The 12802-nt window shown below is 63.3% G+C and overlaps 1 protein-coding gene across 2 annotated transcripts; it reads right to left on the bottom strand.

The window, feature by feature from the left end:
• Positions 1-596: 596 nt before the first annotated feature.
• VPS28 (VPS28 subunit of ESCRT-I) lies at positions 597-12066 on the bottom strand. Of its 2 annotated transcripts, XM_039378754.1 has the most exons (9): positions 11756-12066; positions 11599-11627; positions 11034-11071; positions 7444-7533; positions 5046-5151; positions 4855-4956; positions 1793-1846; positions 892-983; positions 597-808 (listed from the first exon to the last, which is right to left on the bottom strand). In XM_039378754.1, the coding sequence occupies exons 1-9, from the start codon at positions 11790-11792 to the stop codon at positions 691-693; spliced, it is 666 nt and encodes a 221-aa protein (XP_039234688.1). In that variant the 5' UTR covers positions 11793-12066; the 3' UTR covers positions 597-690. The 2 variants fall into 2 exon arrangements, with proteins under 2 accessions (XP_039234688.1, XP_039234689.1); XM_039378755.1 differs by lacking the exons at positions 7444-7533; positions 11034-11071; positions 11599-11627; positions 11756-12066 and adding an exon at positions 6974-7045.
• Positions 12067-12802: the final 736 nt, after the last annotated feature.

Genomic DNA, 12802 nt, shown 5'->3' with positions numbered 1-12802 from the left:
TGGTTTGGACTGGGAGGGACTGGGGGATCCCCGTGGGATCCAGTGGCTCCTGGCAGGGTCATTATTACACCCCGTTATTTATCCATGGATTTTGTGATTTTTTGGGATCCGCCAGCCCCGGTTTATTGTCCCGGCTTTCCTCCCGCCCCAGTCGGGACTGGTTTGGACTGGGAGGGACTGGTTTGAACTGGGGGATCCCCGTGGGATCCAGTGGCTCCCGGCAGGGTCATTATTACACCCCGTTATTTATCCACGGATTTTGTGATTTTCGGGATCCGCCGCCCCCATTTATTGTCCCGGTTTTGCTCCTGCACCAGTAGGGACTGGGAGGGACTGGGAGGGACTGGTTTGAACTGGGGGATCCCGATGGGATCCGGTGGCTCCCGGCAGGGTCATTATTACACCCCGTTATTTATCCACGGATTTTGTGATTTTTTGGGATCCGCCGGCCCCGGTTTATTGTCCCGGCTTTCCTCCCGCCCCAGTAGGGACTGGGAGGGACTGGTTTGAACTGGGGGATCCCGGTGGGATCCAGTAGCTCCCACTCTGCCCCAGCAGGGCCATTACTACACCCCGTTATTTATCCACGGCTCCGGTGATTTTTCGGGATCCGCCGGCCCCCGTTTATTGTCCCGGCTTTCCCCCCGCCCCAGCCGGGACTGGTTTGGACTGGTTTGGACTGGGAGGGTCTCAGGAGTGCAGGAAGCGGTTGAAGGCGTTGTAGGCGGACTCCAGGTCGAAGAGCATCTGCCGGACCTGGGAGTCGTCCAGCTCGTCCGAGGCCGACATCCCGCTGAGCGTCTGCAGCCTTGGGAAGGGCCGGGGCGGGATCAGGGACCCCCCAAAACACCTGGGAGTGACCCCCCCTTGACCCCCTGGCCCGGGACTCACCACTGGTTGACCTTCTGCCGGCCCTCGAAGTCGGGGGGCAGGTGGCTCATGCGGTTCATGGTCTCCATGAGCTCCCGCAGGTCCGGCTGGATCTGTGGGAACGGGAGGGTTTGGGGTGAGGACGAGGCAGCCCCCTGGCAACGCTCCCGCGTCCCGAGACCCCAACACTCCCCATCCTGACCCCCCATCCCAATCCCATATCCTGATCCCAAATCCTGACCCCCCCATCCCAACGCTCCTGCGTCCCGAGCCCCCATCCCAACCCCCATCCCAATCCCATATCCCGATCCCAAATCCCAACCCCCCCATCCTGAGCCTACATCCTGACCCCCCATCCCGACCCCCCATCCCGACCCCCATCCCAAACCCAAATCCCGACCCCCCCATCCTGAGCCTACATCCCAACCCCCCATCCCAACCCCCCATCCCGACCCCCATCCCAACCCAAATCCCGACCCCACCATCCTGAGCCTACATCCTGACCCCCCATCCCAACGCTCCCCATCCCGACCCCCCAATCCTGACCCCCATCTCGACCCAAATCCCATCCCCCCATCCCAATGCTCCCCATCCCGACCCCCATTCCGACCCCCATCCCAATCCCATATCCTGATCCCAAATCCCGACCCCCATCCCGACCCCCCATCCCAACCCCAATCCCGACCCCCCCATCCCCACGCTCCCAATCCCGAACCCCCCATCCCAAACACCCCCTCCCAACACCCCATCCCAACACCCCCCATCCCAAATCCCCCCATCCCAAATCCCCCCATCCCAAATCCCCCCATCCCGACCCCCCCATCCCAGCCCCCTTCCCGACCCCCATCCCAATCCCCCATCCCAAATCCCACCATCCCAACGCCCCATCCCGACCCCAATCCCGCCCCCATCCCGATCCCACCTCGTCCATGGCTCGGATCTCCAGGCGCAGTTTGTCCATCACCGTGATGAAGAGCTGGGGGAAGAGCAAGGATTGGGATCACCGGGATGGGATCAATGGGATGGGATCAATGGGATGGGATCAGATCACTGGGATGGGATCACCGGGATGGGATCACCGGGATGGGATCATTGGGATGGGATCACCGGGATGGGATCAATGGGATGGGATCAATGGGATGGGATCATTGGGATGGGATCATTGGGATGGGATCAATGGGATGGGATCACCGGGATGGGATCAATGGGATGGGATCACCGGGATGGGATCAATGGGATGGGATCAATGGGATGGGATCAGATCACCGGGATGGGATCAATGGGATGGGATCACCGGGATGGGATCACCAGGATGGGATCAATGGGATGGGATCAATGGGATGGGATCATTGGGATGGGATCACTGGGATGGGATCATTGGGATGGGATCATTGGGATGGGATCACTGGGATGGGATCATTGGGATGGGATCACCGGGATGGGATCACCGGGATGGGATCACTGGGATGGGATCACTGGGATGGGATCAGATCACTGGGATGTGATCACCGGGATTGGATCATTGGGATGGGATCACCGGGATGGGATCACCGGGATGGGATCACTGGGATGGGATCACTGGGATGGGATCACCGGGATGGGATCACCAGGATGGGATCACTGGGATGGGATCACTGGGATGGGATCAGATCACTGGGATGTGATCACCGGGATTGGATCATTGGGATGGGATCACTGGGATGGGATCACTGGGATGGGATCACCGGGATGGGATCAGATCACTGGGATGGGATCAATGGGATGGGATCACCAAGATGGGATCAGATCACTGGGATGGGATCACTGGGATGGGATCACCGGGATGGGATCACCGGGATGGGATCACTGGGATGGGATCAGATCACTGGGATGGGATCAGATCACCGGGATGAGATCATTGGGATGGGATCACAAGGATGGGATCCCTGGGATGGGATCAGATCACTGGGATGGGATCACAGGGATGGGATCACTGGGATGGGATCATTGGGATGGGATCACTGGGATGGGATCACCGGGATGGGATCAGATCACCGGGATGGGATCACTGGGATGGGATCACCGGGATGGGATCAGATCACTGGGATGGGATCACCGGGATTGGATCATTGGGATGGGATCACCGGGATGGGATCACGGGGATGGGATCACCGGGATGGGATCAATGGGATGGGATCACTGGGATGGGATCAGATCACTGGGATGGGATCACTGGGATGGGATCACCGGGATGGGATCAATGGGATGGGATCACCGGGATGGGATCACCGGGATGGGATCACTGGGATGGGATCATTGGGATGGGATCACTGGGATGGGATCACTGGGATGGGATCAGATCACTGGGATGGGATCAATGGGATGGGATCACCGGGATGGGATCACCGGGATGGGATCACCGGGATGGGATCACCGGGACGGGATCACCGGGACGGGATCACCGGGATGGGATCACTGGGATGGGATCACTGGGATGGGATCATTGGGATGGGATCACCGGGATGGGATCACTGAGATGGGATCAGATCACTGGGATGGGATCACCGGGATGGGATCAGATCACTATGATGGGATCACTGGGATGGGATCAGATCACTGGGATGGGATCACTGGGATGGGATCAATGGGATGGGATCAATGGGATGGGATCAATGGGATGGGATCATTGAGATGGGATCATTGGGATGGGATCATTGGGATGGGATCACTGGGATGGGATCACTGGGATGGGATCATTGGGATGGGATCACTGGGATGGGATCACTGGGATGGGATCAGATCCCCCCCCCCCCCCCCCCCCCCCCCCCCCCTCCATGATGGGATCAGATTCACCGGGGATTGGATCACTGGGATGTGATCACTGGGATGGGATCACTGGGATGGGATCACTGGGATGGGATCACTGGGATGGGATCATTGGGATGGGATCACTGGGATGGGATCACTGGGATGGGATCAGATCACCAGGATGGGATCAGATCACCGGGATGGGATCACTGGGATGGGATCACTGGGATGGGATCACTGGGATGGGATCAGATCACTGGGATGGGATCACTGGGATGGGATCACTGGGATGGGATCACCGGGATGGGATCACTGGGATGGGATCAGATCACTGGGATGTGATCACCGGGATTGGATCATTGGGATGGGATCACTGGGATGGGATCACGGGGATGTGATCACGGGGATGGGATCACCGGGATGGGATCAGATCACTATGATGGGATCACTGGGATGGGATCAGATCACTGGGATGGGATCACCAGGATGGGATCACTGGGATGGGATCACTGGGATGGGATCACTGGGATGGGATCAGATCACCGGGATGGGATCACCGGGATGGGATCAATGGGATGGGATCACCGGGATGGGATCGCTGGGATGGGATCATAGGGATGGGATCACCGGGATGGGATCAATGGGATGGGATCAATGGGATGGGATCAGATCACCGGGATGGGATCAGATCACCGGGATGGGATCAGATCACCGGGATGAGATCATTGGGATGGGATCACAAGGATGGGATCCCTGGGATGGGATCAGATCACTGGGATGGGATCACAGGGATGGGATCACCGAGAGGGGATCACCAGGAGGGGATCACTGGGATGGGATCAGATCACTGGGATCAGATCACAGGGATGGGATCACTGGGATCGGATCACTGGGATGGGATCAATGGGATGGGATCACGGGGATGGGATCGCCGGGATGGGATCATCAGGATGGGATCACTGGGATGGGATCACCAGGATGGGATCATTGGGATGGGATCAGATCACAGGGATGGGATCGCCGGGATGGGATCATCGGGATGGGATCACCGGGATGGGATCACTGGGATGGGATCACGGGGATGGGATCGCCGGGATGGGATCACAGGGATGGGATCACAGGGATGGCATCACCGGACGGGATCACCGGGATCAGACCCCGCCATTCCCGCCATTCCCGCCCCCCTTGGATCCGTACGGAGACGATGTCGGCGATGCAGCGGTTGAGGTTGCCCTTGTCGTCCTTGATGGTGATGGGTCTGTCCTCCTTGATCCTCTCCATGGCCAGGGGACAGTCCAGCTGCGGGGAGGGGACAGCCCGTGGCTCACGGAGCCCTCCCCGGACACCCGGAATTCCGGGGGGATCCCGGGGGGGCTCCAGCGGCTCACCCGGAACTTGCGGCAGAAGTCGTCGATGGAGCTGATCTCGGAGCCCTGGACCTGCTTCAGGGCGGCCTTGAACTGCACCAGGAGGCGGGAGCAGGCGGCCGTGTACCTGGAACGGGGGTTTGGGGTGTCCCAGCCCATCCCGGGGCTTTGGGGGGTCCCAGAGATTTGGGGTGTCCCAGCCCATCCCAGAGATTTGGGGTGTCCCAGCCCATCCCGGGGATTTGGGGTGTCCCAGCCCATCCCGGGGATTTGGGGTGTCCCAGCCCATCCCGGGGATTTGGGGTGTCCCAGAGATTTGGGGTGTCCCAGCCCATCCTGATGATTTGGGGTGTCCCAGCCCATCCCATAGATTTGGGGTGTCCCAGCCCATCCCATAGATTTGGGGGGTCCCAGAGATTTGGGGTGTCCCAGCCCATCCCAGGATTTGGGGTGTCCCAGCCCATCCCGGGGGTTTGGGGTGTCCCAGCCCATCCCGGGGATTTGGGGTGTCCCAGAGATTTGGGGTGTCCCAGCCCATCCCAGGGCTTTGGGGTGTCCCAGCCCATCCTGATGATTTGGGGTGTCCCAGCCCATCCCAAGGATTTGGGGTGTCCCAGCCCATCCCAAGGATTTGGGGGGTCCCAGCCCATCCCGGGGGTTTGGGGTGTCCCAGCTCATCCTGGGGGTTTGGGGTGTCCCAGAGATTTGGGGTGTCCCAGCCCATCCCAGGATTTGGGGTGTCCCAGCCCATCCTGGGGGTTTGGGGTGTCCCAGAGATTTGGGGTGTCCCAGCTCATCCCAGGATTTGGGGTGTCCCAGAGATTTGGGGTGTCCCAGCCCATCCTGATGATTTGGGGTGTCCCAGCCCATCCCAAGGATTTGGGGTGTCCCAGAGATTTGGGGTGTCCCAGCCCATCCCAGAGATTTGGGGTGTCCCAGCCCATCCCAGGATCTGGGGTGTCCCAGCCCATCCCGGGGATTTGGGGTGTCCCAGCCCATCCCATAGATTTGGGGTGTCCCAGCCCATCCCAAGGATTTGGGGTGTCCCAGCCCATCCCAAGGATTTGGGGTGTCCCAGAGATTTGGGGTGTCCCAGCCCATCCCAAGGATTTGGGGTGTCCCAAAGATTTGGGGTGTCCCAGCCCATCCCAGGGATTTGGGGTGTCCCAGCCCATCCTGATGATTTGGGGTGTCCCAGCCCATCCCAGGGATTTGGGGTGTCCCAGAGATTTGGGGTGTCCCAGCCCATCCTGATGATTTGGGGTGTCCCAGCCCATCCCGGGGATTTGGGGTGTCTCAGCCCATCCCAGGGATTTGGGGTGTCCCAGTCCATCCCAGGATTTGGGGTGTCCCAGTCCACCCCAAGGATTTGGGGTGTCCCAGCCCATCCCAGGGATTTGGGGTGTCCCATCCCATCCCAAGGATTTGGGATGTTCCCAGCTCCGACACTCGTTGGGGGACACGCAGTCCTTGTGCCCAGGGCCTGGGGTGGGAATGGGGGCACAGGGAGGGGGCACAAGGGGGTCCCTGCCCTTCCCATCCCATCCCATCCCATCCCATCCCATCCCATCCCATCCCATCCCGTCCCGTCCCATCCCATCCCATCCCATCCCGTCCCATCCCATCCCATCCCATCCCATCCCATCCCATCCCAAGGATTTGGGCTGTCCCTCACTCACTCGTTGGGGGTCACACAATCCTTGATGTCGGCCTGGAGTGGGGATGGGGGGACAGGGAGGGGGCACAATGGGGGTCCCTGCCAATCCCATCCCATCCCAAGGATTTGGGATGTTCCCAGATCCCACACTCACTCGTTGGGGGACACGCAGTCCTTGTGTCCAGGGCCTGGGGTGGGAATGGGGGGGCAGGGAGGGGGCACAAGGGGGTCCCTGCCAATCCCATCCCATCCCATCCCAAGGATTTGGGCTGTTCCCAGATCCCACACTCACTCGTTTGGGGTCACACAATCCTTGATGTCGGCCTGGAGTGGGGATGGGGGGGCAGGGGGGGATCCCATCCCATCCCAAGGATTTGGGATGTTCCCAGCTCCCTCACTCACTCGTTGGGGGTCACACAATCCTTGATGTCGGCCTGGAGTGGGAATGGGGGGGGAGGAGGGGATCCCATCCCATCCCAATCCCATCCCATCCCATCCCAAGGATTTGGGATATCCCAGCTCCCACACTCACTCATTTGGGGTCACGCAATCCTTGATGTAGGCCTGGAGTGGGGATGGGGGGACAGGGGGGGGTCCCATCCCATCCCAAGGATTTGGGATGTTCCCAGCTCCCACACTCACTCGTTTGGGGTCACGCAATCCTTGATGTAGGCCTGGAGTGGGGATGGGGGGACAGGGAGGGGCCATGGGGGTGTCTCTGTCAATCCCAAGGATTTGGGATATCTCAGATCCCTCACTCACTCATTTGGGGTCACACAATCCTTGATGTAGGCCTTCTCCAGCGCCTGCAGCGTCTTCACCACCGCAAACAGCTCGGCCATGTTGTCGTACCTGGGGGGACGGGAGGGAAGGGCCGTGTCCTGGGAGAGGGACCGGGAAAGGGACCGGGATGGAAGGGCCGTGTCCCGGGAAAGGGACCGGGATGGAAGGGCCGTGTCCCGGGAGAGGGACCGGGAAAGGGACCGGGATGGAAGGGCCGTGTCCCGGGAAAGGGACCGGGAAAGGGACCGGGATGGAAGGGCCGTGTCCCGGGAAAGGGACCGGGATGGAAGGGCCGTGTCCCGGGAGAGGGACCGGGATGGAAGGGCCGTGTCCCAGGAAAGGGACCGGGATGGAAGGGCCGTGTCCCAGGAAAGGGATCGGGATGGAAGGGCCGTGTCCCGGGAGAGGGACCGGGATGGAAGGGCCGTGACCCGGGAAAGGGAACAGGAGAGGGACCGGGATGGAAGGGCCGTGTCCTGGGAAAGGGAACGGGAAAGGGACCGGGATGGAAGGGCCGTGTCCCGGGAGAGGGACCGGGAAAGGGACCGGGAGGGAAGGGTCGTGTCCCGGGAGAGGGACCGGGATGGAAGGGCCGTGTCCCGGGAGAGGGACCGGGAAAGGGACCGGGAGGGAAGGGCCGTGTCCCGGGAGAGGGACCGGGAAAGGGACCGGGATGGAAGGGTCGTGTCCCGGGAGAGGGACCGGGATGGAAGGGCCGTGTCCCGGGAGAGGGACTGGGAAAGGGACCGGGAGGGAAGGGCCGTGTCCCGGGAATGGGACTGGGATGGAAGGGTCGTGTCCCAGGAAAGGGACCGGGATGGAAGGGCCGTGTCCAAGGAAAGGGACTGGGATGGAAGGGCCGTGTCCCGGGAAAGGGACCGGGATGGAAGGGTCATGTCCTGGGAAAGGGACTGGGATGGAAGGGTCGTGTCCCAGGAGAGGGACCGGGAGGGAAGGGCCGTGTCCTGGGAAAGGGACTGGGAGGGAAGGGTCGTGTCCCAGGAAAGGGACCGGGAGGGAAGGGCCGTGTCCTGGGAAAGGGACTGGGATGGAAGGGCCGTGTCCAGGGAAAGGGACTGGGAGGGAAGGGCCGTGTCCAAGGAAAGGGACCGGGATGGAAGGGTCATGTCCTGGGAAAGGGACCGGGATGGAAGGGCCGTGTCCAGGGAAAGGGACTGGGAGGGAAGGGCCGTGTCCTGGGAGAGGGACTGGGAGGGAAGGGCCGTGTCCAAGGAAAGGGACCGGGATGGAAGGGCCGTGTCCAGGGAAAGGGACTGGGATGGAAGGGCCGTGTCCCGGGAGAGGGACCGGGATGGAGCACAGGGAGCCGGGAAGGGCCATGGCTGGGAAGGGAGGGGACAGGGTGGGCAGTGGAGTCCCGGGAGGGAACACAAGGGAGAAGGGAGGATGGTGATGGAGAACGTTGTCCCGGGATGAAGAATATCCCAGGAGGGAACACAAGGGAGAAGGGAGGATGGTGATGGAGAACATTGTCCCGGGATGAAGAGTATCCCAGGAGGGAACACAAGGGAGAAGGGAGGATGGTGATGGAGAACGTTGTCCCGGGATGAAGAGTATCCCAGGAAGGAACACAGTGGAGAGGAGGGAGGATGGTGATGGAGAACATTGTCCCGGGATGAAGAGTATCCCAGGAGGGAACACAAGGGAGAAGGGAGGATGGTGATGGAGAACGTTGTCCCGGGATGAAGAATATCCCAGGATGAAGAATATCCCAGGAAGGAACACAAGGGAGAAGGGAGGATGGTGATGGAGAACGTTGTCCCGGGATGGACCAGGATGGAGAGAAGGGGACCAGGAGGGAAAAGAGGGGACTGGGGGGAACCACGATGGAGAGAAGGGAAGAGGATGGAGAACTGGGGGCGATGGGGAAGGGGGTCCCAGGAGGGGTCTGGGATGGAGAAGGGGGTCCCAGGAGGGGTCTGGGATGGAGAAGGGGGTCCCAGGCGGGGTCTGGATGGTGAAGGGGGGGTGGGTACCAGGAGGGTGGGATGGGGAGGAAGGGGGTCCAGAAGTGGACAGGATGGGAAGGAAGGGAAAGAAAAGGGGGTGCCCAGGGGAGGGGTCTCTGGGGTGAAAACGGGTGTCCCCCTGGGGGGATGGGATGGAGAAGGGGGGTCCCAGGAAAGGGTTCGGGATAGAAAGGGTGGGTCCCAGGAGGGGTCTGGAGGACACCAGGGGTGGGCTGTTGCTGGGGATAGGGGGGTTCCCAGAGGTGTCTGGGCTGGACGGGGGGGGGGGCTCGTTGCTGGGGAAGGGGTCCCAGGAGGGGTCTGGGATGGAAAAGGAGGTCCCAGGAAGGGTCTGGGATAGAAAAGGGGGTCCCAGGAGGGATCTGAGATGGAGAAGGGGGGGCTGTTGACAGGGAAGGGGGTCCCAGGAGGGGTCTGGGATGGGGAAAGTGGGTCCCAGGAGGGGTTTGGGATGGGGAAGGGGGTCCCAGGAGGGGTCTGGGATGGAGAAGGGGGTCCCAGGAGGGGTCTGGGATGGAAAAGGGGGTCCCAGGAAGTGTCGGGACTGGGGGAAGGGGGTCCCAGGAGGGGTCTGGGATGGAGAAGGGGGTCCCAGGAGGGGTCTGGGATGGACACAGGGGGGCTGTTGATGGAGAAGGGGGTCCCAGGAGGGGTCTGGGATGGACACAGGGGGGTCCCAGGAGGTGTCTGGGATGGGGAAGGGAATGGGGTCCCAGGAGGGGTCTGGCGTGGGGAAGGGGGTCCCAGGAGGGGTCTGGGATGGGGAAGGGGGTCCCAGGAGGGGTCTGGGGTGAGGAAAGGGGTCCCAGGAGGGGTCTGGGGTGGGGAAAGGGGTCCCAGGAGGGGTCTGGGATGGGGAAGGGGGTCCCAGGAGGGGTCTGGGATGGACACAGGGGGGCTGTTGATGGAGAAGGGGGTCCCAGGAGGGGTCTGGGATGGACACAGGGTGGGTTGTTGATGGGGAAGGGGGTCCCAGGAGGGGTCTGGGATGGCAAAGTGGGGGTTCCCGGAGGGGCTGGGATGGACACAGGGGGGGTTGTTGATGGGGAAGGGCTGGTCCCATGAGGGCTGGGAGGAAAACAGGGGGTGCTGTTGATGGGGAGGAAGGGGGTCCCCGGCGGGTTCTGGGATGGGACCAGGGGGTTGTGATGGTGGAAGGGGGTCCCAGGATGGGTCTGGGGATGGGGGCAGGGGGTCCCAGGAGGGGTCTGGGATGGACACAGGGGGGGCTGTCAATGGAGAAGGGGGTCCCAGGAGGGGTCTGGGATGGGGAAGGGGGTCCCAGGAGGGGTCTGGGATGGGGAAGGGGGTCCCAGGAGGGGTCTGGGATGGAAAAGGGGGTCCCAGGAGGGGTCTGGGATGGACACAGGGGGGCTGTTGACGGGGAAGGGGGTCCCAGGAATGCCCCCAATGGAAGAGGGGGTCTGGTGCCACCCCCGGTGCCCCAAACCCTCCCTCTCCCAGCCCCTCTGCTCCCCCCGGGCCCGGAGGTGGGACCGGGGGATCTTTACCCCCCCTCCCCCAAATCCCACCCACCCCTCCCCAAAATCCCGGGACCCCCCCGCGCTCCTCACTCACTTCTCCCTCTCCCGGGCGTTCTTGTAGAGCTTCACCTCCTGCGGGGGGACACGGGGGGTCACGGGGGGACAATGGGGGGTCACGGGGGGTCACGGGGGGGTCACGGGGGGCCACGGGGGGACAATGGGGGGGTCGGTTCAGGGGGGTCAGGGGGGACAATGGGGGGGGTCACGGGGTGGGCGGGGTCACGGGGGGTCAGTCCCGGGGGGGACAATGAGGGGGGGGGTCGTCATGGGGTCAGTCCCGGGGGTACCCAAAAATTTTTGGGGGGGTTCGGTTACGGGGGGGGGTCAGTCCCGGGGGGACAATGGGGGGGTCGTCAAGGGGGGTCCGTCCCGGGGGGACCCATGGGGGGGTTCGGTCAGGGGGGCGGTCACGGGGGGTCTGTCCCGGGGGGACAATGGGGGGGTCGGTCACGGGGGGGGTCAGTCCCGGGGGGACAATGGGGGGGGGGTCGGTCACGGGGGGTCAGTCCCGGGGGGACAATGAGGGGGGGTCAGTCACGGGGGGCGACCCCAGGACCGGCCCCAATTCGGGGGGTGTGTGTGGGGGGTGTCCCACTCACCTCGTACAGCTCCGGTTTGTTCCCGGGGGCTGCGAAGGGAAGGGGGGGCGGCGTTAGAGGGGGGTGGGAGCCCCGGGAACCTCCGGGAAACGCCAGGAACCTCCCGGAGACCCCTCACCGGGAACCTCCGGGACTCCCCCCTCCCCCCGGCTCTCACCGCCCATCCCGGCCGGGCCCGCGATCCCGTGGAACATCCCCGGCCGAGCCTGGAGGGGTCCGGGCCCCCCTTAATCCCGATCCCGGTCCTGATCCCGATCCCGATCCCTGCGCCGCTTCCGGGTGGTTCCGTACGGACTTCCCTTCCCAGAATGCCTCTTTTCCCATGTCCCTCCCCTTCCGGCGGCGCATCCGCATTCCATTGGCTTATCTCTTTTTCCTTTCTATTTACGCGGCTCTGATTGGCTGTTAGGCCCGCCCGTCACGGCGGTTGCCGGGCGACGCCGCCATGTGTGCTCTTCGCCATGGCGGCGCAGGAGAAGCCGGCGGTGCCGGAGCTGAGGACGCTGCTGGCCCCGGGGCGGCCGAGACGTCGGTGGCGGCCCCGACCGAGGCTCCCCCGGCGCTGCCGAGGCGTGGCGTGGCCTAATTAGAGCCGCGGCCTAATTGCGGCCGTGTCCGAGGGGCCGCCCCGCCTCTTCCGTACAGCCCTCCCTTCCCCATGTCCCGCCCCCACTGGCAGCCCATTGGCTCACGCCCTCCGCCTCCGCGTGTGATTGGCTGTTAGACCCGCCCATCGCGCGGTTGCCGAGCAACGCCGGCGCGGCAGCAATGGCGGCGGCGGCGAAGAAGGAGGAACACATGGAGGGCAAGGCCGAGGAGGCGGCGGCGCTGTCGGAGCTCACGGCGCTGCTCTCTCCGTCCTGCCCCGCGGCTGCGGCGCTGTCGGGGCGTGGCGTGGCCTAATTAGACCCGCGGCCTAATTGCGGCCGTGTCCGAGGGGCCGCCCCGCCTCTTCCGTACAGCCCTCCCTTCCCTTTCCCATGTCCCGCCCCCGCTGGCAGCCCATTGGCTCACACCCTCTCCCTCCGCGTGTGATTGGCTGATAGACCCGCCCATCGCGCGGTTGCCAAGCAACGCCGGCGCGGCAGCAATGGCGGCGGCGGCGGCGAAGAAGGAGGAACACATGGAGGGCAAGGCCGAGGAGGCGGCGGCTCTGTCGGAGCTCACGGCGCTGCTCTCTCCGTCCTCCCCCGCGGCCGCGGCG

Source organism: Pipra filicauda, unplaced genomic scaffold (genome assembly GCF_003945595.2).
Source record: "Pipra filicauda isolate LSUMZ 115617 unplaced genomic scaffold, ASM394559v2 scaffold1460_size12851_pilon, whole genome shotgun sequence".
NCBI classification, from domain to species: Eukaryota; Metazoa; Chordata; class Aves; order Passeriformes; family Pipridae; genus Pipra; species Pipra filicauda.
Note: the sequence above shows the minus strand (reverse complement) of the source record. Positions and strands in the feature narration are given on the sequence as shown.